This window comes from Microtus pennsylvanicus, chromosome 17 (assembly GCF_037038515.1).
Source record: "Microtus pennsylvanicus isolate mMicPen1 chromosome 17, mMicPen1.hap1, whole genome shotgun sequence".
Lineage (NCBI taxonomy): Eukaryota > Metazoa > Chordata > Mammalia > Rodentia > Cricetidae > Microtus > Microtus pennsylvanicus.
In genome coordinates this window covers 26,815,135-26,840,725 of record NC_134595.1, presented here as the reverse complement: position 1 = coordinate 26,840,725, position 25,591 = coordinate 26,815,135, and the positions used below count along the sequence as shown (strand labels likewise).

Below are 25,591 nucleotides of genomic sequence, written 5' to 3'. Positions count from 1 at the left end.
GGTAGCGAACTGTAGCCACCCAGTGTTGGCGGAGACTGTCTCTTTCTCAAACCTGCCTCTGCCCAGCCTTTCCCACAGCGGAACTCAAATGGACTCTTGATGGCCTCGTTTCCCAGTGTCTCTCCACTGGCGAGTACCTCTTGGTTCCCACGTCTCAGGGCAGGTAGATGACTGGGACCAGGTTGGCACCAGGCTAGGACGTGGGTAACTAGGGTAGAGTAGGGTGACTCTCCCAGAGGGCTGCCACTCAGCAGGAAGGGGTGTGCGTGTAGGTCGGCACCCTGGTTTAATCCTATAGCCCATGAAGTAGCAGGAGAGAGCCAGTACTGATAGTTATCTTCTGACCCTCACACGTATGCTATGGTTACTGTTGGCTCCCATGACCTTTGCCCCAACTACCGCGTGTCCCTTGCATCCCTGCTCACAGGAACCTGGTTGTCTTTTAGGAGTTCATCCGTGAGGGCTGCCTTCACAAGCTCACCAAGAAGGGCCTGCAGCAGAGGATGTTTTTCCTGGTATGTTTCCCACTGGGCCCCAAACTGCATTTCCTCTCTGGGAAGAATCGGCGGGTAAAGTCTGTCAGGAAAGTTGGCTCGCTGCCTGCTGGCCCCGTCCCTGGGATGGCAGCTCAGGCACCTGGGAACTCAGGCGGTCTCTCAAGAGTGAGCAATAGGAAGCAGCCACTTTGCCCGCGCTGCCTGTTTGTTCCTAGTCCATGTTCTGGGAGGGCAAGCAAGGCTAACACAGAGATGTCCATGTGGCTAGCCTAGTGGCAGCCAGGGGCCTTCAGTGCTGCCCAGAAACTTGGGTACAGAGGACCTGACCATGTGTCCTCATCTTACCAGGTTTCTTTCTTTCTTCCTTTTGGGGATGGTGGTGGTTTTAAGACAAGGTTTCTCTGTGTAGCCCTGGCTGTCCTGGAACTCATTCTCTAAACCAGGCTGGCCTCGAACTCACAGAGATCCGCCTGCCTCTGCCTCCCGAGTGCTGGGATTAAACGTGTGTGCCACCACCACCCAGCCTTACCAGGTTTCTTTTCCAAGTGCCTCAGACTTGATCCACACAGGGAAGGAGCCAACTGGCTGCACCAGCTAGAGCTCCTGGCTGCTTCTACCAGCTAGGCCAGAACAGAGGAGACTGGTGACTGGCCCCCAGTTCTGCTAGCTCATGTGGCTACTGCATATATCTGGTCGAAAAGGATCAAAGGAACAAACTTTTCCCCCAATAATTTCCAATAACTTCTGTAGATCTGGTAGACACACCATGGCTGTCTGTAGATCTGGTAGACACCATGGCTGTCTGTAGATCTGGTAGACACCATGGCTGGCTGTAGATCTGGTAGACACCATGGCTGGCTGTAGATCTGGTAGACACCATGGCTGTAGATCTGGTAGACACACTATGGCTGGCTGTAGATCTGGTAGACACCATGGCTGGCTGTAGATCTGGTAGACACCATGGCTCGAGTCTAACTATTCTGACACTGAAGCTTTGTCCCTTGTCTGCATCTTTCCATCCCTCAGTTCTCAGATATGCTGCTATACACAAGCAAAAGTGTCACCGGGGCCAGCCAGTTCCGGATCCGTGGCTTCCTCCCTCTGCGCGGCATGCTGGTGAGTGGTACCATGCTCACCTGAGGTTTGGTGTTTAGGTGCTGGGCTATACTTCTGCCCCACCTCCCTCATACAGCAGCAAGTCTGAGGCCGTTTTCAGGGGTAAGCAGGCCACCTGGTGTTGAGGGAATATGCTGGACTGTTCTCGCTCTTCCTCATGGCTACTGTTCTCCCTGACCCCAGACTGCCCCGTATTCCACCTATGGACAGCTTTCTAGGTCAGTCTCCTTTAGCACCTGACAGTATTCACCTATTTTGCCGACAATTTGGAGCGGGTTTTGGTATCAGCTGTTTCCAGATACCGTGTAGTTATGATGCTCACCCAGGAACAACCATTCCTTGAACAGACACAAGCTGTGGTCACTGAATGTGCCTGATACAACGCTGCCTGGGGCTTGAGCCACCGCTGCTGCCGCCATGAACTTTCTGCACACCCTGCATGTGTGCCCACCAGGATGTCTGACATGGGATAACCGCTGGGCTTTAGCATAATCCAGTCTATCAGATCTGCCTTTGGAGGTTAATACAAACCTGTTTAAGAGGTGCAGAGAGGGCGGGCAGTTAGGAGTGCTTACTGCCCTTCCAGAGGACACGGGTTCGGTTCCCAGCCAGCACCCATGCCAGCCTGCAGCTCAGGCACCACGTGACTCAGTGCCATCTATGAGCACCTTCACATGGACACAGACACACACATAAAAATAATACATATTTAAAAGATAAACGCTGGAGATGGCTCAGCACTTAAGAGCACTGACTGCTCTCCCATAGGACCCAGGTTTGATTCCCAGCATACACATGGCAGCTCACAACTGTCTGTAATGCCAATTCCAGGGGATCAACACTGTCTTATTGTCTAGGTGGGTAGGCACTGCATGCATATGGCATGCAGATATTCATGCAGGTAAAACTACCATATACATGAACTAAAAGGAAATAAATCTCAAAACAAATATTAGAAAAAGAAAACCCTATTTAAAGTCATAGAGAGTCAGGAAGACTAGAGCAGCGAGTGCTTCTTAACTTATGGGTTGCAACCCCTTTGGGCTCAACCAACTCTTAACAGGGGTCGCCTAAGATATTGGAAAAGACAGGTATTTACATTATACTTCATAACAGTAGCAAAATTACAGTTATGAAGTAGCAATGAAAGTCATTTTATGGCTGGTGGTCACTACAACATGAGGAACTGTACTAAAGGGCCGCAGCATTAGGAAGGTTGAGAACCACTACTCTAGAGGCTGTGTTCTCTTCATGTAGGCCCTGGAGCCTGGCCTGAAACGTGTCCTGGAGACACTGAAGGCAAGGACAATGCAGTATGTGGTTCCAGGACCCCTTAGCACCATGGTCATCTGTTGGCCCTCACACTGCTCCTTGAGGTGGTGTATTCTGCTGCAGCATCATACGAGGGTCTACTGCTGCAGCATCATGCGGGTTCTGCTGCAGCATCATGCAGGTTCTGCTGTAGCGTCATGCAAGGGTCTACTACTGCAGCATCATGCGGGTTCTACTGCTGCAGCATCTTGCCAGGTTCTACTGCTGCAGCGTCTTGCCAGGTTCTACTGCTGCAGCGTCATGCGAGGGTCTACTGCTGCAGCGTCTTGCCAGGTTCTACTGCTGCAGCGTCATGCGAGGGTCTACTGCTGCAGCGTCATGCCAGGTTCTGCTGCAGCATCATGCGAGGTTCCTTTCTCATTGACTCTACTCTGCTCAGCCTTGAAACATATGTCTGTAATATGTGACTCCACTTTGCTGGGTTTAGCAGGGGCCACCTCTAGAAGCCATCCCGGTTGTTTGATGGTTTACTTTTAAAATACACATTCCTATGAGGGAAAATAAACTGTAAGCTAAATATCGCTGTGACCACAGCACTCCAGGTTTAGCTGTGGTGACGTGACACCGATTACCACCGTCTACAAGCTGAGCTCACCCCGAGCGCTCTGTTACAGTCTCTGACTACTGGTGCAGTAGGGGAACCTGGTGACCAGAGGACCTAACCTAACCTGTCTTTAGGCCAAGTATGGTCTTTCAAGAGTGTATGCCACATTATTGAGCTTCTGTCTCCCAAACATCTTCCAGTCCATCCTCACAGGGTCCCATCATGCAAAGCACATGCTCATGGCTGCCGAGCAGTAGCACCAGTCAGCTGCTCACAGTGAGTTCTAAATGTGCCCCTGGCCCACAGTACATGAGGGTCATCTCTCTGCCTTCCCCACCTGGGGAGAAGGCACCATTACTTTACTCTCCATCCCCTAGTCTTGGCACTTTGGTTTTCTGCAAAATAAGCGCTTAGTGTATCTGTTGCTTTGTCTCCATTTCTATAGCAAAGCTGGCTAGTCAACTTTTACAGGGGTGTGTGTGTGTGTGTGTGTGTGTGTGTGTGTGTGTGTGTGTGTGTGTTTTCCTGTTTGCCTGTGTGCATGCATGCGTGCACACGTCTATGGGGGTTGTGCATCAGTGTGATAACCCAGGGGTCAACATTAGGCTCTTTTAGGTTACTTTCCACCTTATTTTTGAGACAGTTTCTGACTGAACCAGCATAGCTAGACTGGCTAGCCAGTGGGTTCCAGGGGTCTGACTGACTGTGTCTCTCCAGTGCTGGGGTTACAGATGCTCATTGCCACACCCAGCTTTTTATATGGGTACTGGGCATCTGAACTCATTTTACTGAACTGAGCCATCTGCTCAGCCCCAGGCCACAAATGCTTTTATCTTACAGTAATTAGCTATTTTAGTTTCTCTCTAATCTAGTGAAACTTCAAACTCCATCCTGTGGAGGTGTCTTCTTTTGGAATGGCCTTGAAATGTGGAGGGTGGCATTAACCGTTTGTTGAAGGAATGCTGTAGACACGTTGCTGTGGTCAGCCCTTCCCACCTTTCCATGAGAGCTTTATTTTTAGCCCCTTCAGACTAGACATAACACTGTATTGGCTTTTATTTTTGGATGTTTTGACAGAGTAGCCCCAGTTGTTCTAGGACTTTGTAGAACAGGCTGGCCTCAAACTGACATTGCCTGCCTCTGCCCACCTCCTGAGTGCGGGATTAAAGATGTGTGCCACCACACACAATCCTATTGGCACCTTTTAATGTTTTTTTAAGATGTATTTTTATGTATGTTTGGGTATTTACGTATGTGTACTGGTGTCCTTGGATACCAGAAAAGGGTGTTGGATATCCTGGAGCTGGAGTTTCAGACAACTGTAAGCCATCCAAGTGGGTGCTGGGACCCAAACTTTGGCCCCCTGAAGGAACAGCAAGCACCCTTAACTGCCTGGCCATCTCTTCAGTTTCATTTTCCAGTCTGTCTAGAATATGCTAGGTGTAATTGGTTAAAGATTTCATATTTTTTTCTCCATAGAGTCACTTTCCCCATCTTTTGTTGAAGCCTCCATGTTCTCCCTGAACTCCAAGGCTGCCTTCATTGTGTGCCAGCCTCATCTCCCACTCTCCTTAGAGCAGGACCTTCCACTCCACTGGTGTTACCCACAGTGGAGAGAGATACTGTGTGTGGGACTACATCCCACCCCATTCTTATCCCCACAGGACCAGCAAGACAGTTCTTCAGATAAAGTGCTTGGCATGCAAGCTTGACAATTCAAGTTGGGTCTCCTGGAACCCATGGAAAAGTGGAAGTAGAAAGCTGTGCACGCATGCACACACACACACACACTCATAACAATGACACACTTCTTAAAAATGCATTTAAGTACTCCAAGTAAACTATGGAGTCGTTTAGACAAATTACATTCCAAAAATATCATTGTCATTTCATCTGAAACCACACAAATTTAAATACTGACTTGGAAGACACCACATTCTGTGAAATGACCACCAGGATGCTAATTCAGATCTCTTCTGTCAAGAGTGAAGCTCAGGGAATTTTGTCTTGTGGGTTCTGTATAGGGAACTGTGTATTCTTTGGATCATCTGTAACTGGTAGTCCTCAGGACCAGTGTGTGTCCTTATCTAAGCTATTAGAGAGAGAGAGAGAGAGAGAGAGAGAGAGAGAGAGAGAGAGAGAGAGAGAGAGAGAGAGAGAGAGGTGTTCTCGGCTTGAGAGAAACTTGGTCATGTTAAAACTGTTTCCTTCTATTGCAGAGAAATCTTAACTTCTGTTTACTGTCAGCAATATTAGAAGTGTTGGCTTTCGGCAAAGGTGTTCTCAGTCTGTAAAGAAATCACCATTTCTGACCTCTGACAGGAGGAATTCTGTTATAAACCCATCCTTGCAGTCTTTAAATCCACCTTGCTTGGTGCTAGGACACTTCTTCTACATGTTTTTAGGTTTGATTTGGCAATATTTTATCTTGGAATTATTCCACCAAATCATCAAAATCAGTATGCAGTGGCTTTCTTGGCTTCAGACAGGGATTTTGGTGCCAGGTTGACAGATGAATTTTCCAAAATGCTCAACATCTTCTTTGCCTGATTTTCAGCTAATAGTGCTGGACCCACCGGTGAGTATTTCAGTGTCTCTAAATGAGACCTCAGTCACTTGGCGGCAGCTCCAGAATGTAGGGACACAAGTGTGCCCCTGCATTTCCCTTGTAGTTATATAGTCTTAGATTGTACAGCCTTCCAAGCCAGCTGCACCTAGTCATTTTGTACCTGCCTCAGGCTGTTAGCGTCCTCTTTGCCTATGGGGTGTCACCTCTTCTCTTGCCTACAGCTAGAAGAAAGCGACAACGAGTGGTCAGTTCCTCATTGCTTCACCATCTATGCGGCTCAGAAAACGATCGTGGTGGCAGCCAGGTAGGGGCCTTCTTCACGATTCAGTTGAGAACAGGGCCTGCTGCAGGGATGTGGACTTCAGTACCAGCCTTTGGAGCTTCAGGGGACTCCGCTGTTCCCAAGTTATGCAGGAAGGATTGCTGACATTTGTGTTTTTCAAGAGACCAACCATGGTGCTTCTGAGAAGGTGCCTGTGCCCTAGGGTTCTTGGCAGTTGGTCTTCTAATGGCACCGGGGCGCTAGCCCTCAGGCAAGGGAAGTACTTACCATGGTGAAGGTCAACTTGGGGCCACAGCAAAGGAGCAAACAGGCTTTCTCCTCTCCAGATTAGTGAGTTCTTCAGGTGTAGCTCCTGCTCAGTGAAATCTGTCTTGGCTGGTCCTCTTCCATCAGGAACTGCCACCTTAATCATGACCCAACCCAGTCTCGTGTTTCAGCATTGAGACTTTTGGTGCTAAACTCACTAGTTCCAACACCAAAGGCTGCCCTGCTTCTCCAGCTCCTCCCAGCTCACCCTAGGAACGGGCTGGAGAAGGCACGTTTCTGACAATCCTCAGGACCCATGGGATGGGCAGGTGCCCAAACCAAACCTGTCTCTTGACACAAAAGGACAGAACTCCAGGCAGAGGCCACTCACTTGACTTTCTCCTTTACAGCACTCGGCTAGAAAAGGAAAAGTGGATGCAGGACCTGAACACCGCAATCCAGGCAGCCAAGAGTATTGGCGACTCAGCTCCAATGCTGCTGGGAGGCCCAGTGTGTACTCAGACCCCCAGTGAGTTTTGATTCAAGACACCCCAGGAGAGTCCCTCTGTAGCTCTAAAAACTTCTAGAAATTGCTTTCCTGATCTTGCCCAGCATGTCAGGTCCCATGAGCTTCCCTCCCATACAAGGAAAACAGGTGGCCATGCCCAGGTGGCAGAGTCCTTGGGTTATCCTAGCACCATATGGTTTTGTCTGGCTGCTGACTTGGGTACCAAGTGCCTATTTCCCCGAACCTGGAGGACCCTCATGGGTGCATGGTGCCGTGTGGCTAACTCTCCCCAGGATCTTCCGATGAGGTCTCTCTGGAGGAATCGGAAGATGTTCGAGGAACCCGGGGCTCCCTGGAAGGGAACAGCCAGCACCGGGCCAACACCACAATGCATGTGTGCTGGTACCGGAACACAAGTGTGTCCAGAGCAGACCACAGTGCAGCTGTTGAGGTATGGCTGTCATGAGCATATGCGTGAGCCCTTCTGCAAGTTTCCTCTACCAGTGCCCAGACAGCTGCCACCTGCCTCCCTCCCCTACTGTCAGAAGCCAGTTTAGGGCTCACTGTCTACTCAAGCTCTCCTTGGAAGGGGACTTCACACCAAATGTCACCTGGTGTCTTGTAAGGGCAGTCATGGCAGAGACAGCAGTGGTGGAATTTGCTGGAAGGCCCACATGTTGCCCCAAGGCAGTACTCTCCCTGGTTGGTCCACAGCCTTTCCCACTTCCCATCCTGGCTCATGCTCACCCGCTTCCCAAGGATTAGTGGTTGTACACATTTGGCTTCACAGAACCTCAAGTTATTCAGCGTACACCTCTACATACCCATTCCTGGACTTACTCCCTTCACGCCCAACTCTAAGGTCTCCATAGCCTCATCCCCACTCTACGGGGCTATGGAGAACTCAAGACTGTGAGGGTCAGAGCACAGGTCCATAGTGAGACCTGAGATGTCTACAGATCAAAGTAGGTGGGGACCTCTTGGGAAGCTAGGCAGCACATATTAGACACAGGGCCAGAAGACAGGGCAGGTCAGTGGGCTGGCTGGCAGGGTCTTGTCCAGTGCTGCACTTAAATGCCCTCCTTCCCCCAATAATTTCAAAGAACCTTCCAAACTTGGTTCAAGGTGTCATCACCACCCTCATCTTGTTCTCGTGTAGGTTTGCAAATGTATGCTTTCATCGGGAAACTAATTTCATTATGTATCAGAAAGAGAAGTCTCGTACACTTAAGTTCCCAGACTAACATCCTGTTGTCAGGTCTTAAGTATGCACAAACCGTGCTGATAAAAAATGCTAAGCATCAGCTGGGCGGTGCTGGCAACACTTAAGAGGCAGATCTCTTGAGTTTGAGGCCAGCCTGGTCTACAGAGGGAGTTCTCTGTGTACAGAGAAACCTTGCTGAGCACGTAGACCTGGCTAGGCATCAGGGTCATGAAACTGGTGACAGCTGCTAAGCAAGGATTATGGTGACAGCAAAGTGCTTTTGCCTTTTCTACCGACAGAACCAGCTTTCAGGATACCTGCTGAGAAAGTTCAAGAACAGCAATGGCTGGCAGAAGCTCTGGGTGGTCTTTACCAACTTCTGTTTGTTCTTCTATAAAACCCATCAGGTATGTTGAACCTAACGAGTCTAGGCACAGAGGACACAACACATCTGCTTATCTTGTTTCCTCCTCACAGTGTGATGCCGATCCCACCATTACAGCACCTTTTCTATGGAAATGGAATTAGCCTTTCTTACCTGCGGGTCCCTCTGTACAAACTACCATTTCCTTGGCAGAACCACTGGGAGCAAGTAAAGGGCTGGGGGGCACCACAGAATAATGGGCCCTGAGTGCAAACCTGCATCCCAACACCCAGTGACCCTGTTCCTGTGCTGTTCCAGGATGACTACCCCCTGGCCAGTCTCCCACTGCTGGGTTACAGTGTCAGCCTCCCCAGGGAGGCTGACAGCATCCACAAAGACTACGTTTTCAAGCTCCAATTCAAATCTCACGTCTACTTCTTCCGGGCTGAGAGCAAGTACACATTTGAAAGGTGATTCTGCGATGCTTCTTTTGTTCATTGCTAATAACAGAGCCAGAGGCAAACTTCCCAGTTCCCAGGAAACAGGGTTTTGTTTTCAGTGTGTGTTCATGTTTGTATGTGGGCACTACTGTACATATACATATATGCATACATATAGTGACCAAAGTATAACTTCAGGAGACAACATCCTTTTTATTTTTTTTTAATTTTATGTACATTGGTGTTTTGCACTCATGTATTTCTGTGGGAGGGTGTCAGATCCCCTGGAACTGGAGTTACAGTTGTGAGCTGCCATGTGGGTGCTGGGAATTGAATTCAGGTCCTCTGGAAGAGCAGCCTGTGTTCTTAACCACTGAACCATCTCTCCAGTCCCCCCTCCTTTTATTAAATTTCTTTCTTGTAGAGGAGGTATGGGCACATGCACCACTTGTATGTGGAGGCAAGAGGACAACTTTGTGGGGTTGGCTCTCTCCATGTACCAACAGTGTGTGAGTTCTGGAGATGGAACTCAGGCTGCCAGGCTTGGCAAGTGCTGTTACCTGCTAAGGCATTGCACTGGCCCCATCTCCCTTGAGACAGGTGTCTCACTTGGGGGCTCACTGATGAGGCTAGGCTGGCTAGCCTCCAGTGAATCCATCACTACCTCCTCAGTGCTAGAGTTACAAGTGCGCATCACACCTGGCTTTTACTCAGGTCCTAGGGGTAAAACTGAGTTCATGACTGAGCATCAAGAACTTTACTGACTAGCTGTATTCATCATTCTTGGGAAGGTAAGTGAATATATGCCTCTGGTGTGACCCTTCCACAGGTGGATGGAAGTCATTGAAAGGGCCAGCAGCTCACCGGAGAGACCCCCAAGCTTCACTCAGGACTGCTCACATCTCTCTCCAGGGCTGGAGGCAGAGATCAAAGGGAAGGAAGAATGTCCTTCGCGTTGCATGGACAAGAACCTATGACCAAGGCTTTCAGGGAGTGTAGGTATCACCCCCAGAGCTGAGCAACAGAGCCATCCTTCCACCAGAGGAAGGGTGGCACTGACCCTAGAATGGGCCTCAGACCTCCAGGAGGGGTTCTGCCCTCCCCAAACTCCAGTGAAGGTTCATGATGGCAGCACATGTCTAAGATCCATGAAAAATAAATGAGGGTTCTCATTTTTTGTGAGCACAGCCCCTGCTGAGGACTGGCCCCAAACAAAGGACTGGATGCTTCTACTTGTACCTGTAGCACCAATAGCCAAACTCACATTGCCTTAGACAGCACTATGCTCAGGCATATGTGGTAACCTCAGGGTTAGCCTCCAGATATAGCGAAACAAGAGAAGGGCAAAAGCTACTCTGGTTCCCATCCCACATACCATCTAGACCAGCAGAAACCAAAGACCCCACCACCAGGGCCTGGGAGGGAGGGTGGCTCCTCTCATTAGTTCCTGGTATTTCTCATCAAGTAGGGCAGGCCTATGATTCCTGTTCACTTATGTGACTTATAATAAAAGGACATAACCCCACCCACCAGCATCCCCTCTGCTTTACTTTGTTCTCCAGCAGGCCAAAGGAAACTGTCAGGTTATATACCAACATTTAGAAAGGACACTAGCTAAGAGGCTACAGAAACCCCATCTGGCCAGGCTCCATCATCAGAATGTCTCCAATCCAGGTCTTTATTGAAATGGTAGGGCTTTCAATTCTCTATGAAAACTAATACTGTCAGAATACTTAGCAAGTTCAATTTTCTTTAAAAAAAAAAAAAGGGGGGGTGCAAAATATTCTGAACGATTTGAGTACTCATGAGAACACACAGTACCTGAACTGACACCAAATTATGACCATCTTGGACCCTATGAGCCCCCGAGACACTATCCCTGGTGGAGGGTGAGAGCCAGAGTTGCCCAACAGTTGCTTTGATCCTTAGTTTAGCAGCTGCAGGACCAAAGATTCTGGAAGGTCACCCCAGCTTCCCAAATTGCTACCCAGTTCTTGCGTTGGCCAACCCAGGAGGTGAGCACAGGTGTCGAGTGCTACTGTGCAGGGCAGCACACTATGGTGGGGCAGAAGGAAGGTGACCTGGCTGGTGAAGCCCACAGGCTGGTAGGTCTTTGCAGCTGCAGCACAGCACACGAAGGCTTCCAAGTCAGTCCTTTTAGAGCTCAAAACAAAACGCATTCTTCTCCCTCTCTGTGAAGAGCAGTGCATCCAGTTCAGCGCGTAGACGTCAGGTGGTTCCGGCTGTGTGAGAACCTGGAAGTGGAAGGGATCATTACTGTCCTGGGCATGGATTTGAGCAGCACCTCACAAGCCTCTCAGATGTGCAGTTCACAGCATCTCACAAGATGTCCTCAGTCTTCAGTTCACTGCTCCTAACAACCCCCAGGGTGGGTCTCTTGGTATATAAGGACAGGATCCAGAGGAGATGGGAGAAGAAACAGGTACAACTGCCTCTAACAGCCTGGGAACCCCGAGTCTGTGGAGCTGCCAAGGAAGGACTAGCGTCTGCCCTGTCCCTTCACGGGCATGAGTCAGCTCAGTGTTCCCCATCAATAGTAGACAAGTCCTTGGCTTACACAGTATCCATGCTGTTCCTGGGGCACAGAACTCTAGGAAGCCACCAAGTAGAAAGGTCAGGACCCATTCTGTGCAACTCTGTCCAGACACTGCCTGAGGCTGAGGTCTAACCTTAATGTGGTTCAAAGCCACAAGCGGCCCACTTGCCTCTCCCTCTCTTAACAAACTCCAAAGGCACAAATGAGAGAGTATGCTAACCATAAAAAAGGAGGACCAAACCAGCTGCTCCCAAGACTGTTTTGTGTTCAGTTCCCCCATGGAGATTCCTACCAGGTCAGGGCACTGTGCTCACCTCTGCACACGCTCCACCAGGTGCACCATCAGCTTGTCTGAGATGCCAGGACAGGACTCCTCAGCCAGGCTGAAGGCGTTCTCTAGCTCCTCCAGGGCACCCACGCTCCCACCGCTCTGCTTGTGCTTCTCTTTGAGCTGTAGAGAGAACATGGACCTGAGACCCACGTTTGGACCTACAGAAAGCAAGGCCCTGCTGAGGGGGCTCTGTGGCCCTCCTCTCCCTGACTAGGGTTCTCAAAAGGTCAGAACAAATGGCTTCTCAAAGGATGAAGGTCAGGAAGTCAAATTAGGTAGATCCAGTCTAACTCAGAAATTAGTACAGTAACCCAGAGCACACTACATCCCTGATCAGACTACAGAGCGTTGATAACCACTTTCGGGACCTCCTTTCCTGACAGTACTTTTACTTAAGGAGTCCTTTCTTGGCCCTGGGCAACACTGCATGTTGCCCATAACAGCCCTAAGTGGCTGTTTCCTACTCTGGCTAGGGTCACTGCCAAATCCTACTCTACCCACTGTCCTCAGGGAGATGGCTATTTCTATTCACCTACATCCTGCACTCCCTCCCTGGGCTCCATGGCTCCAGGTGCTGTTGTTACCCACAGGGGTGGGAAGATAGGCCTACACCTACTGCCTGACCTTCACATTCATGAGCACTCATTCCTGGCTGCACTGTGTGTTTTTGTTCGTTTGGTTTTTTTTTTTTTTTTTTTTTTTGAGATGGTTTCTCTGTTTAATAGCCCTAGCTGTCCTGGAAACTTGCTTTGTAGACTAGGCTGGCCTCAAACTCAAAGATCCACTTGCCTCTGTCTGGGAATAAAGGTGTGTGCCACCACACCCAGCTTGCTGCACTGTATTTCTGATGATGGCTTTGACTTCTCTCAGCTGGTACCAGTGACATAAGGTCAAGTGGCCACCAAGGAATCACCTCCCTGGCCTAGGACTGACCCAACATCAACAATTCTTTGTCTTCCTCCACAGAAGAACCATGTGGTAGTTGCACACTGAAAAACACAGTAGTACTGTAATGCCAGACAACCTTAGCAGGTCTGGGAACACAAAAGGACTCTGGCCAGGTCAGTTCTTCCTGGTGGTTTATGGTCCTTCCAGCTAAGAAACTAGACCCACATGCCTGCGCATAACCAGCTGCAACAGACCCAGAAATCAAATGGATAAAGCCTGGGAACAGGGCCCAACACCACTCCATGGCTCTGCAGGGAGCACTTATAATGAACAAAGCTACTACCCCACATGACCTCAGGCTCACCCCAACTCTCACCTCTCCAAAGACAGGCCGAACTAGCGTAGACAAGCACTGGGACCTTGGCTGTCTCTTGATAGGTTCAGCAGACTGCAATGAGAAAGCAGGGTATTGGGTACATGGAGGAGATAAGAGAGGCTCCCTTCCCTGTCTCCTCAATCTCTGGCTTAAGCTGACAGAGTATATACACCAGGGGTCAACTCCCAAACTACAAGCCATCAGTTCTCATCAGGCCCACACCTAAGCACAGAAGACCCAGGTTTCAGCATGATTCCTAGTTAGCTCAATACCACTCTAAGCTTAGGAACCACATGCTCTAACACTGTCCTTCCCAGACCCCAGATGAGTGTTTAAAATAGCCCTAGGTCAAGGGCACTTTGGAGCTGACCTCCTCAAAGCCTGGTACCCAGACTGCATGCAGTCCCTATCTGCTTTCCCCAGGAAGTTGAGGCAGGGCTGGTACATATGGGCCGTGCTCTGGCCCAGGGTATGAACAGACCTTCTGTGAGCTGTGCAGGGCAGTCCCTTTGTGCAGCTTGCTATGTGGACTTGGCCGGATGGTTGGGGGAAACGTCCAGATGGGACCCTGCTCCCCATCCTCAGCCTCGCCATCACTAAAGAGGATAAAGAATCAGAAGAGCTGATGGAGACAGGGCTGGAAGTAACCATCGTACCAATTACATCTTATTTCTCTGAGGTAGCCTCTTGGCCTAGGCTGCCCCGGTTAAAAGGCCCTATTCTTCAGCATGAAAGTTCCCTGCCCAATATCAGTCCCCACCCTAGCAACTAACTCTAAGCCTGCCTCTGGAGGAGACCTCCGCTGGCATCAAAGCACCCAGGGAGCCCTTTAGAACAACAACAAAAGGCCCTACATGTCAGAATCCTCAGAACTGGACTCCTCGCCATGACCCTCAGACTTCCAGCGCTTGTAGCGGTCAATGAGTTCAGTGAGAAAAGAGGTCTTCTTGGTGTAGCGTGTGATGAATTTGTGCTTCAGGAGCTCCTTGGCAGTGGGTCGCTGCCAGGAAGACAGTCAGAGCTGAGTTCCACCCTCACAGTGGACACAAGGCAGGGCAGGTAGGGATATGAAGGCTGGGCCCTGTCTTACCCCAAATAAGCATCCTCCCTTCATAAGATTCCCCAAGACCCTCAGCTGCCTGGGGTAGGGGGGAGTGGAGATAAGCCTTACGAATCGTGGGTCCTTATTGAGGCAGGCCTCTACAAACTCCTTGAAGGGTTTACTGTGATGGCCCTCCAACGTGGGTGGGTTATTCTTGGGAATCAAGAACAGGACTCGCATAGGGTGGAGGTCAGAGTTTGGCGGCTCCCCCTTGGCCAGCTCGATGGCTGTGATGCCCAGGGACCAGATGTCAGCCTAGACAGGTATCACACAGGACAGTTGCTGCATGTAACATTTTGGGCTGGTGGCAGTGTACTCCCACCTCCCACCCAGAACTCACCTTAAAGTCATAAGCAGACTGCTTGATAACCTCAGGTGCCATCCAGAAGGGAGTACCCACAAATGTGTTCCTCTTGATTTGTGTGTCTGTGAGCTGCCCAGCCACACCGAAGTCTGCCAGCTTCACATCACCCTGCTCCGAGAGCAGCACGTTGGCAGCTGCTCAATACAGGACAGGTGGGCATCATCCTTGGCTCCAAGAGCCCGCCCCAAGTAGCCCTGCATGCAACTCCTTGATGAGTCATGGGATCCCTGGCCCCTGGGGATAGCAGCAGGGATGTCTTGGGACCTCGGTTTTTCTTGCCACTGTGGGCCAGCGGGCCACTGCTGACAGAAGCAGGCAAGCTGGGGGACCTACAGGAGTAGTCCTATCTTTGCTCCAGGGCTTCCCTGTTTGCCTTTTCTGACAAACCCCAACAAAGGTGACATCCACATCACATCTAATCATAGTGACCTTAACCAAAGGGTACAGCTGACATGGGCTAGTCAGGAACTCCGTCACTCTGTCTACAGGTGGTGGGCTGGCCCAGCTTTGTGAGTCCTCATCAGGACTGGACCACACCTGATGCTGAGTGAAGGCTTTTGCCATGTACTAGGTACACAACTGGTTTCCTTCACATACGTGAAGACTGAGACTAGGAAGGTTTTCCAAGGCTTGGGAAGTAGCTCAGCAGCAGAATGTTTGCTGAGCGTGCACAACCCCCTAGCTTCCATCCTCAGTGTGGCCATTTAAAAGGGGGGTAAAAACATATACCCCAGTTCCCAGGTGGTAGAAGGGCTCCCCACATCCCATGCCCTCAGGTACCACAATCTACTGGTTCTACATGCCCATCTCTTTCTAGGTCATGAGCAGAACTGCAGCCATGCCCACCCCGCGGGACCTTTGATATCTCTGTGGATCTTGCGCTCTGAGTGCAGATAATCCAAGCCCTTCAGAATCTCCCGTAAAATGGTGGCAATATAGGTTTCCTCCAGTGGACCAGGTTTTAGCTGAAGAAAGACATCAGGGAAGAAGAACCTCGGTTGTAGCTACGACACCCACACCACCACAGCTCTGGAGCTCCACCACCCACCAATTTCTGAGTCTTTGCACAAGACTTTTGTGTTCCTTCACTCTGAAAGTTTCAGATGTCAAGGATAGTGAGGGAAGGAGAAGTGTGGGGGGGGGGGGGGGACAGACTTTTTCCAGAGGCTATGTGGTGGTGCACACCTTTAATCCCAGCACTTGGGAGGCAGAGGCAGGCAGATATTGAAGACCAGCCAGGTCTACAGAGTGAGTTCCAGGACAGCCAAGGCTGTTAAACCTGGCTGAAACCCTGTCTTAAAAAACTAAAAAAAATAAAATAAAACAAGCTATTTTCATCTTTTCTGTGATTATAAAGATGAGAGTAGGTTCTTAACCATGACCTTGACCCTCTTATTTATTTGGGGATTCTAACCGTGCCTATGCCCCCAGGCCAGTAGAGGCCCAAGACCTCTTTCACCATCAATCAGGGCAAAATAACCAGTAATTTGTTTTGGGAATTGACAATTCCTGATTAACATCTAAAGCACTAAATCAGTAAACAGGTGGCCTGAGAAAGCCCACAAGCCTAAGAGTTTGCAGAGCAGTGGCCCCTGAGGCACTGGAAGACACCACAACCCCCACAGCAAGCTGCTCATTGCTTGAGCTTGATCTTACCAGGTCCAGTGCAGAGCCACCACCCAGGTACTCCATGATAATCCACAGCTTGGTGCTCTGGGAGCAAAGAAACATGTCAGTGCCTGGGCAGCCAATGAAGAAGGCAAACCCAAGAGTGGAGTCCACAGGCCAACCCCTCTACCTCTACCAAAAGATGTCAGCTAGGGGCTCAGGCTACTATGTCAGCAACTACACCAGCTAGTTCCTACCAGGAACCCAAATAGGAAAGGGTTCTAGCCAGGCAAGGTAGTAAATGGTTATAATCCCAACACTTGAGAGGAGCTGAAGTTCAAGGTCAGACGAGGCTACAAAACCTTGTGTGTTTTTTTGGGGGGAGAGGGGCTCAAGACAGGGTTTCTCTCTGTAGCTTTGGAGCATCCTGGAACTCACTCTGTAGACCAGGTTGGCCTCAAACACAAAGAGATTTGTCTGCCTGCCTCCCAAATGCTGGGATTAAAGATGTGTGTCACCACCGCCTGGCTTAAGACCTTGTTTTTTTTAAAAGGGAAAGAAGGGATAGAGAGATGTCTTGGCAGTTAAGAGCAGGTAACAGAAGACCCAAGTTAAATTCCCAACACCAGCATCATATGGCTCACAAAGGGCTTTAACTCCAGTTCCAAGTGGATCCAATACCTCTTCTGGCCTCCTCAGGCGCACACACACACTCATGTGCACATAACCCCACCTGGCACATATAGGTAAAAGTAATAATAAAAATTAATATTTTTCAAAGGAAGTCCAAGTCAATCATGGTGGTGTATGCCTTTAATCCCAGCACTTGAGAGGAAGCAGCAGGAGGGTATGTGTGAGTTTAAGGCCAGCCTGGTCTGCACAATGAGACACAGAACTACATAGAGAGACCCTGCTTCAAAACAAAAACAACAACAAAAAGACACTTATACACTAAAACCCAAACAAACAACAACAAAAAAAATAAAGGGCTAGAAGTGGTGGCATACACTTTAATTCAGCACTTAGAGACAGGCCAATCTCTTGTGAGTTTGAGACCAGCCGGGTCGAAATAGACAACGTCCAGGGTGAAGGGCAGGAGAAAAGGTCTCACTGCCCACCCAGCTACCATACCTCTGGTAGAGGCACCTGATGGACAGACCAAGTGCTCAAGCAGTAGCTAAGTCTACTTCAACAGCCCAAGTGCCCTCCTTGCAGGTCCCCAAAGTACTGCCAGCAAGGGCCCCTTAGACTGTGCATAACAGAACCCACAGATAAGAAGACAGCTGGGTTGCCAACTGACCCTTGCAAATTGGCACTTCTCAAGAGAACAGACTTTTTTTGTGACTCTCAGCTATGGGGTGGGGGTGGGGGGCCCCTCTTTGCCCTTCCAGAGGAATTCCCATGTGCCCAGCAGTGCCTTTCTCTGCTCTCCTCTACCCTTGGGCACAAATTAATCCCTCTGGAAACAAAGGAGAAAACATGGCACAGAATCTTCAGAGTGCTCCACCCCCAGCCACTACAGATGCCCCTCCACCTTGCAGATACCTTCAGGTAGGAGCCGAAGTAGCGGGTGATGTAAGGACTATCACACTGGCTGAGCACAGTGATCTCTTGTTGGATGTCCTCGATCTCATCCTCTGCCTCTTCCAGGTCAATGATTTTGATGGCCACCACCTCCTTGGTGTGGTTGTCGATGCCCTTGTACACCTCCCCAAACGAGCCCTTGCCAATGCGGTCAAGCTTGGTGAAGAGTTCCTCTGGGTCCACACGAGAGTGCTATTGAAGTCAACAAGGACAGAATGTTGAGACAGAGCACGGACAACACCCACCAGAAGAAGTACTAGAAGGGGGCTGCTCTGCTGACTGAGGGCATGGCCACTGCAAGGAGCTAAAGGGAAGGGAACTCACCTCAATTCTTTTCCAGCTTTTTTCTGAACCCTTATTCAGAAAAACTAAACTCTCCACTCTCCAAGAATCACTTTGTTCAATGTATTGGATACAGTAAATCAAATGTATCTACAGACTCAAATGTAGACTATAAGCCTTAGTTAATGCCACATCTCAAAGTGCCCTCATCAGTTGTCTGCAGTGAGCTGGGCCAAGACTAACAGAAATGACAGGTAGGAACATATATGTGTGTGTAACAGAGTATTTTAAAACTCATTTTACTATAAATCTAAAACTGTTCTTAAAAAAAACAGTTAAAAGTAATGTGTGCTGGAGTCTGGAAAGATGGCTTGGTGGTTAAGAGCGCACATACTGCTTTTGCAGAAGATTGGAACTCAATTCTCAAAACCGCCTACAACTCCAGCTCCAGGGGGATCTGAGGTCTCTGGCCTTGGAGAATACCTGCACGCACATGTGCATACCACCCCCATAATTTAAAAATAAAATTTAGCTGTGCATGATGGTGCACACCTTTAGTCCCAGCACTTAGGAGGCAGAGGCAAGTGGATCTCCAAGTTCGAGGCCAGCATCGTCTACAGAGCTAGTTCCAGGACAGCTAGGGAGCTAGGGATACACAGAGAAACCCTGTCTCAAAAAAAGAAAAAAAACCCAAAAAACAAAACTAGAGAGAGATTAAAATTTAGCACAAGCTAACATGTTTTCCACACTTCGAAAAGCTACACCCATTAAAGTACTGATCTACTTCCAAATCAGTCCTCTAGCAAGCTACACCCCCAGACTAGCACTGAGTTGAACACTTTCTCAGATGCTTGATTCTAGATACTAAACACAGAAAGTGTCTTTGATGGCTCTTAGAGCTAATGAAAAAGAACTTATCATTGCTGAACCAACAGTGTTGAAGATACCTGGTTTAAATACCAATACACTACAAGTGAAGAACCAGGATGCAAAGGTATGTCCTTTGTCCAAACCACACTACAGCATTTAAACCAGGGCTGCCTCCAGGAACAGAGACATTCCTGGGCTGCACAGAAAAGGACAGAAGCAGAAGAGCTTCTCCCAGGGCCATCAGTGAGCGTCCCCTGCCTGTGATATCTGGCAGACTCTGGAAAAGAACATGCTCTCCATACCACTGACTAGCAGGCCCAGGACCTAGGAATGGGAATACTGAACCTCATCCAGTTTTTCAACCCTGCGAGGTTTCACCTCCATTAGGAAATGCTCCCCAAAAAGGATGTCCATTAAAAGGAACCAAATATGACTGGTGAGATGGTTTATCTGGTAAAGGCACTTGCCACCGAGACTGAGTTTGATTCCCTAGACCCACATGATGAAAGAAAGAGAACTGACTCCCAAAAGCTGTCTGGTGACCCACACATGCCATGGTCAACTCATGGGGAGGTATAGTTTTGTTGTTGTTGTTTTGTTTTGTTTAATAGGACAAATAACTCGGTGGCAGAGCATTTGCTTAGCATAACCAAGACCTGGAGTTCAGCCCCTGGTCCCGCACGGGGTGGTGGGTGCAGGGAGCAAGACACAAAAAGGCAAACCACATTTATTTACAACTGTGTTAAGTACTGATGCTCAAATCCCTCTGTGTTTAGGGAACAGCTTGTCCTAGGTGTTTACCATGTTCCTAAGGAGCCTGTTCTCTAAGAATGACATGCTGCCTCCCTGAGGCCTAATTGCCCCAGCCTCTTCTCTCCAAGCAAGGCAACTGGTTTCAGAGACCTGACTAAACCCCATTTGAGACTTTCCAGAGATATTTCAATCTGAACTTACCAACTAGCTACATTCCTAAAGTTTTTAAGCATAAAAGAAGTAAGGCAGAGACACAGAGAACCACACTCCTCAGCCCATTTACAAGCCAAGCAGAGAGAAGTGCGGAGAAGAGCTCCAGGAACAAGGGCAGTGTCAACACAGGAGTCGCCTGATCCCTCCAAGCAAAGCTGCCTCTGAGAGGCCTGAGTTGTAACACAGCGCCATGCAGTGCCCAGAGCAAGCACTTTGAGTAGACTAGCTGTGGTATCCATCCATATGTACCCTACTGTGGCTAGAGAGATGGCTTAGTGGGTTAAGAGCACTCGGGTTTGGTTCCCAACAACCCAGATGATCTCAAGCACTGCCCACATGTGGTGTACATACATACATGCATGTACTCACAAACACACATAAAAGTAAATAGACCTATTTAAAAAAAAAAAGGAAGAAGGAGGAAGGAAAAGAAAAGGACCAGGACCAGAAGATGGCTCACTAGGTAAAAAAGCACTTGTCACCAAACCTGACAACCTGGGTTTGATCCCCTGGACCCACACAGTAGGAGAGAACCAATGCCCATAAGTGGTCTTCTAATATTTACACTGTGGTACATACACACCTACCCATTCATAAATAAATGTAATCTTTGTTTTGTTTTTTAAAGAAAATGAAAAGGGAGACCAATCCATCCAAAGTGACCCTTCTCACAGCCTCATCAGAACTGGCAGCCAAACCCTGAGACCAGTTCTCACTGAGTGGCAGTCGATGCTTGGAGCAGATCTGCTGCCTGAAATCCTGAAAGGCCACACTGAGATTTGACCAGACAGAGGAAGCAGAGCACTGCCTGAGATACCTTAGGCTGCAAAGGCCAGGGAGTAGTGTTTGCCCCCTAAGCTCTTAGCTTTTCAAGTGAAAAGCCAAGAAAAACTCCTCCAGTGTGGCTGATAAGTCAGACACCTTGGCTGTTCCAAGCCGGATGAGAACTAAACACTCTGAGCCACGCACTCTCAGCACACTCACCAGTGTGTAGACCACCAATAAAGGTGTAAGAGATCGGTACAAAAGTACCTCAGTCTTCTGCCACCTCCTGTCTGGGCAGGGACCACTTGATGCCCTGCTCAAAGCCAGTCCTGAAAACCAGGTGCAGGATAAGGTCCACAGAGCAGACCTTTTTCTGCCTGTTTCCGCGCCAAGAGCCCCCACAAACACTTCCTCAAACCCTCCTCTTACCACTTAGTCCTACTGTTTCCTCAGCTGCTACTGCTCCACCATGTACATAGTTGTGAGACACCTTGAGAGCCATCTCAAGACTCCAGGAGGTCTAGCTGATGACCTGAGGCTAAAAAGTCTTATCACTGGTTCATCTAGTGCCTGCGAAAACCTGGGTGACGTAGAACCATGACCAGGGGCCCCTTTTCCCATTCCTGACAGACACAGTGTCCTCCCACACTGCCCAGCCATACTGAGAATCCTTAATTATCCTCCCCTTGGGGAGCCTACAGTCAGAACTGGGTCCACCACAGCAGCCCAAGAAGGGAATCCTCGGGTCATGTATTCATTCACCACTGCCTCAGAGAGTACAGCAGACCACAAAGCCAGAGTTCTAAGTTTTCAGCAAGAAAGGAGGGAACCTCACTCTTCAAAGTCAATGCTTTTTGGATAGCTACATATATGGACCAGCCAGCCTTAGAAAAATCAGTATGACAGGAACCTTCCCGGCATGGTCCTGACATAATATTTACATCTTTGAAGCAGCCCTAGTCCCAACCCTAACTGGGACCACTAGGCAGCATCCTGATCGGGGTGGCTCAGATTTCTCTTCTGGACAGATGTGCTATGAACCATCACTCAAGCCATGTAACTGGCTCTGCGCAGTTGAGACTATACTCTCCATTTACTCCTAGGGCTGTTATACATGGAGCCTCTTGTGTATCTGCCAACATGCCTACTGTGTGTCACCCCCCACCCCTCCAAAAGAGGAGCTACCCAACACACACCCTCAACTACCACCACACAGCGCTTGCCCATAACCATCTGGTCCTTCGAGAGATGGACTGGCCAGGTAAAGGGTAATCTAAGGCAGGGGCGAGGCTATGTAAGACAACAGAATCCTTACCACACAAATGGGCAGTTTCAAAGGACGCCACGGCAGCCATGTTGAGAGAAAAGAGCCCTACAAAGGTTTATATTACTTTCAGAAGCCAAGTATGTCTAGGCTGGACACAGGCCCCTAAAAAGACAAAAAGGTGCTTTGTCTTTGAGAAAGGTCCCCTAGCCAGCATCCCTCTACTCCCTCACAGTTCACAGCTCCAATGTGTCATCCTGGGACCTACAGGAGCTAAGTCTAAGCCTCTTAAAAATAAACTAGAGGCAGATTTTTCCTCTCAGAATGTTATATAATTAGAGGCAAAATGTCAAAAAAACATAATTAAAATGTGTTAACTTAATTCAGCATCAGTTAGCAAGCTGGGGATCCCATCTGTTGACAGCTGGGCCGAACGCCCTACCCAACAGCTGAGTAGTCTTCCAGGCTGGTTTGGTTTCCTCCAAGGAGCCCTGCCTCCAGTTCCTGCCCACAAGCAGCGGACGGACGCGCTTCCTGTCTGCACACCCAGTTCTCAAGGATGCAGGGGGAAGAGAGGGGGGGCTACTCTGTCCTCAAGAGCTGATTCCCTCGCTGGGCAACTGTCAACCCTAAGTCTAACCAAACCGAGTCCTTAAAAAACAAATCTCACAGCTAAGCCCAGGAAAATCAGCCACCAGGGTAGTCCGCTCCACTTCACTAACGGCTGTCTGTCACGTTTGCTTTGAAATAACAAAGAGAGAGGGAGACAAGGGGTCCAGAGAGCAAATCCCCGAGTCCTTGAACCCTATGCCGCCTCATCCTCCAGCCTGTGCGGTTCCGTGCTGGGATTGCATCCCGTTAGCCTAGGAAGGAAAAGCCCATCTTCTGGAGGCGCTCCGAGCCTGGCTTAAGCAGGTCCTGCACCTGTCCATAGCAGCTCTGAGCAGGAGCCGTCACAGCAGAGGGGCCCCGTGGATCCCGTCTTCCACCGGCTCGGTCGGGTCGCACAGGCCACGGTGACCTGGACCCGCAGACGCTCCCCAGGGCACACGGCCTCCGCCCCTCTCCCGCCTGGCGTGGAGAGATCCGCTCCACCTGGAACCGCCAACCCAGGGCACGCCGACGCCCACACTCACCTGGTGCGCGAAGCCCCTGAGGTGAGCCATGTCCCCGCTGACCCGACTGGTCCGTCGTAGCCACTCCGCCTGTCCGCCTCAAGCACCTGCGAGAAACCGCAGGCCGCTGGATCAACAGCAGCCCAGGGTCGGGCTCCGTGGAGTCCCTCCACCCGCGACCTCCGGTCCCGAGCCCGGGGGCCCACCGACCCGCCCTCAGGGCGTGCCCGGCCTCCCAAACAGCAAGGCGCGGCCCGCTGGCAGCGCCCACCTCCGGGAGGCTCCATCCCGGACTCCCGGCCCGCTTCGCAGTCCCCACGGCGGCTCCCACCGCAGTTCGGTCTCCCGGAACGCCCAGGCCTCCCAACCCGTGAGGTGAAGGCAGCGGCTATAGGCAGGGTGTCGTGGCGAGCGCGAGGCTCTGTGGGACTAGGAGTCCCGCCGCCTGCCCGGTACCCCAGGCCCGCGAAGTTGAGACTACAAGTCCCAGCTAGCTGCGCGGTAGGATACTGAGTCGCACGGATACGCTGCGGCCCTGGGGGTGTCAGACTACAAGTCCCAGCAGGCCATGCAGTGGGGCGGATCGTAGAGAGGCACTTACACACCACGGATTGGATTGGAACCTTGAGTTGGGCTCTTGCAGGGGCTGACCCACCAGTTAGGCCGCGCGGTGTGCCGGGTACAGCGCGTGCGCAGTTGCCCTGAAGTTTTCCAGGCCGTTCAATTCACCTCACTTTCCCCGAAGCTGTTTACGAAGCCTCGGGGCTAGGACTAGTACCATAGAGTCACCACCCACGTTACCCTCAGAGCCTGGTGCTCTAGCTTTAAACGCAGTATACACACGCACGCACGCACGCACACACACCTTAGAGAAGTCGCTCAGCACAGCTCATGCCTTGAAGCTCATACTTCTCCTTCCTCAGTTTCCCTATCTGTAAAGATATAATCGTAGGGCCCTAGGACAAGACCGGGTGCTAGAAAGCTGTCTGTGGTCCTAGTGAGGTGTCCCAAAGCTGGAAGATGCCCTTCATCCTGTGAAATCAGGTGGAATTCGTCAGGAGGGACCAGGTCTGCAGTGTCCGCCTCAGCACAATCTCCTAGTGGGATTTTTGCCACTGTATCGTGTCCATTCTACAGACTCAACGCCTGTGAGGCTCCCTGCAAACCCACAGCTTCCCCCCTGACTTTCCCACTGATGAAGGCGTTTTGTTTCTGCTCCCTGGTGGATTTCCTTTCTCTGCACCATCCTGGGGCCTTCTCAAATCTTACATCCAAGACAGCACCTTGCATCCGACTGTTTCACCTCCAAACTTTACTACATGGTCATTCGGGTGTTCATTGTGTTACCCCCCTCCCCTGAATAAAGTAGACTTCCTGCAAACACTGGGCCCCATAGAACTATGTCCCACTAATGGGGGCAAAGATATTTATTGCCCCTGAAAGAAACTATCTGTGGTGTGGCCTTCAAAATAGCCTAACGGTTTGAGTCCCCTACCTAGCCCTCCTATAGCGAAACCTGGCATTTGGCAAGCCCTACTCTGTTTTTTAAAGACTTATTTCTGGGCTATATGCTACATGTGAATGGTTACCCATCTGTTGCAAGATAATTTTTTTTTTTTTTGAGACAGGGTTTCTCTGTAGCTTTGGAGCAAGATAATCTATTTATACACTGAAGATGGGTCTGTTTTACCTCATCTGCCAAGGGAACCTGCTGATTGGCTTCATAACAAGCTGAACAGCCAATAGCTAGGCAGGAGAGGATAGGCGGGTCTTTCTTGGAGAGAAAGGAACTCGGGGAAGAATTTGAAAGGCACCAGCTAGACAAGAAGGAAGTAGGATATATAGTATCAAGGAGAGGTAACAGGCCACATAGCAGAACTCAGATTAATATACACAGGTTAATTTAAGTTTTAAGAGCTAGTTGGGAACAAACCTAAGCCAAGGAAAGCTTTCATAATTAATAATATGTCTCCGTGTTCAGGAAATGGCATCCAAAGAAAGACCTGTTACAACCATTAAGTCCTGAAAAGGGTGTTGGATCCTCTGGAGCTGGAGTTACAAGGTGGATTGTCTGCTGATTGACATGGATGCTGGGACTAAATTCTGGTTCTCTGAAAGAGCAACAAAAATTCTTAATGGTTGAGCCATCTCTCTTGGCTTTTGTATTTGTCTTTTAAGACAGGATCTCACCCTGTAGCCTAGGCTGACCTAAAACTCACTACATAGCACATGCTGGCCTCAAATTTACAGCAATCCTGGCTCTGCCTTCCAAGTGATAGGATTTTAAGCAGGTACCTTCATCTTCAATGTGAAAAGCCCTATTCATGAGATTAAACTTTATGTCTTCTTATCGCCTTGTTCTTGGATCAAACAGATAGCCAAGGGCTGTTGCTATTTAGGAAGACTTCTGTTGTGA

The 25,591-nt window shown here is 49.8% G+C and overlaps 2 protein-coding genes across 3 annotated transcripts in view; one reads left to right on the top strand and one right to left on the bottom strand.

Annotated features, from left to right (window-relative positions):
• Positions 1–10,629, top strand: part of Farp2 (FERM, ARH/RhoGEF and pleckstrin domain protein 2) — a 114,067-nt gene extending 103,438 nt beyond the window's left edge. The window contains exons 20-27 of the mRNA XM_075951358.1: positions 447–515; positions 1,524–1,613; positions 6,280–6,362; positions 6,998–7,116; positions 7,389–7,546; positions 8,599–8,706; positions 8,982–9,133; positions 9,933–10,629. Coding sequence (XP_075807473.1) covers positions 447–515; positions 1,524–1,613; positions 6,280–6,362; positions 6,998–7,116; positions 7,389–7,546; positions 8,599–8,706; positions 8,982–9,133; positions 9,933–10,080 — 927 coding nt within the window. The 3' untranslated portion in view covers positions 10,081–10,629. The remainder of the gene's footprint in view (positions 1–446; positions 516–1,523; positions 1,614–6,279; positions 6,363–6,997; positions 7,117–7,388; positions 7,547–8,598; positions 8,707–8,981; positions 9,134–9,932) is intronic.
• Positions 10,630–10,757: 128 nt separating this feature from the next.
• Positions 10,758–25,591, bottom strand: part of Stk25 (serine/threonine kinase 25) — a 37,820-nt gene continuing 22,986 nt past the window's right edge. Inside the window, exons 1-12 of one of the 2 annotated variants that reach the window (XM_075951360.1) lie at positions 23,447–23,733; positions 23,197–23,282; positions 17,875–18,105; positions 16,378–16,434; positions 15,578–15,686; positions 14,698–14,855; positions 14,427–14,612; positions 14,110–14,255; positions 13,737–13,851; positions 13,256–13,327; positions 11,975–12,111; positions 10,758–11,358 (exon numbers count right to left, since the gene is read on the bottom strand). In XM_075951360.1, coding sequence (XP_075807475.1) covers positions 11,319–11,358; positions 11,975–12,111; positions 13,256–13,327; positions 13,737–13,851; positions 14,110–14,255; positions 14,427–14,612; positions 14,698–14,855; positions 15,578–15,686; positions 16,378–16,434; positions 17,875–18,105; positions 23,197–23,226 — 1,281 coding nt within the window. In that variant the 5' untranslated portion in view covers positions 23,227–23,282; positions 23,447–23,733 and the 3' untranslated portion in view covers positions 10,758–11,318. Of the gene's footprint in view, positions 11,359–11,974; positions 12,112–13,255; positions 13,328–13,736; positions 13,852–14,109; positions 14,256–14,426; positions 14,613–14,697; positions 14,856–15,577; positions 15,687–16,377; positions 16,435–17,874; positions 18,106–23,196; positions 23,283–23,446; positions 23,734–25,591 lie in introns of those variants that run through there. The other variant, XM_075951361.1, reaches the window with a different exon arrangement.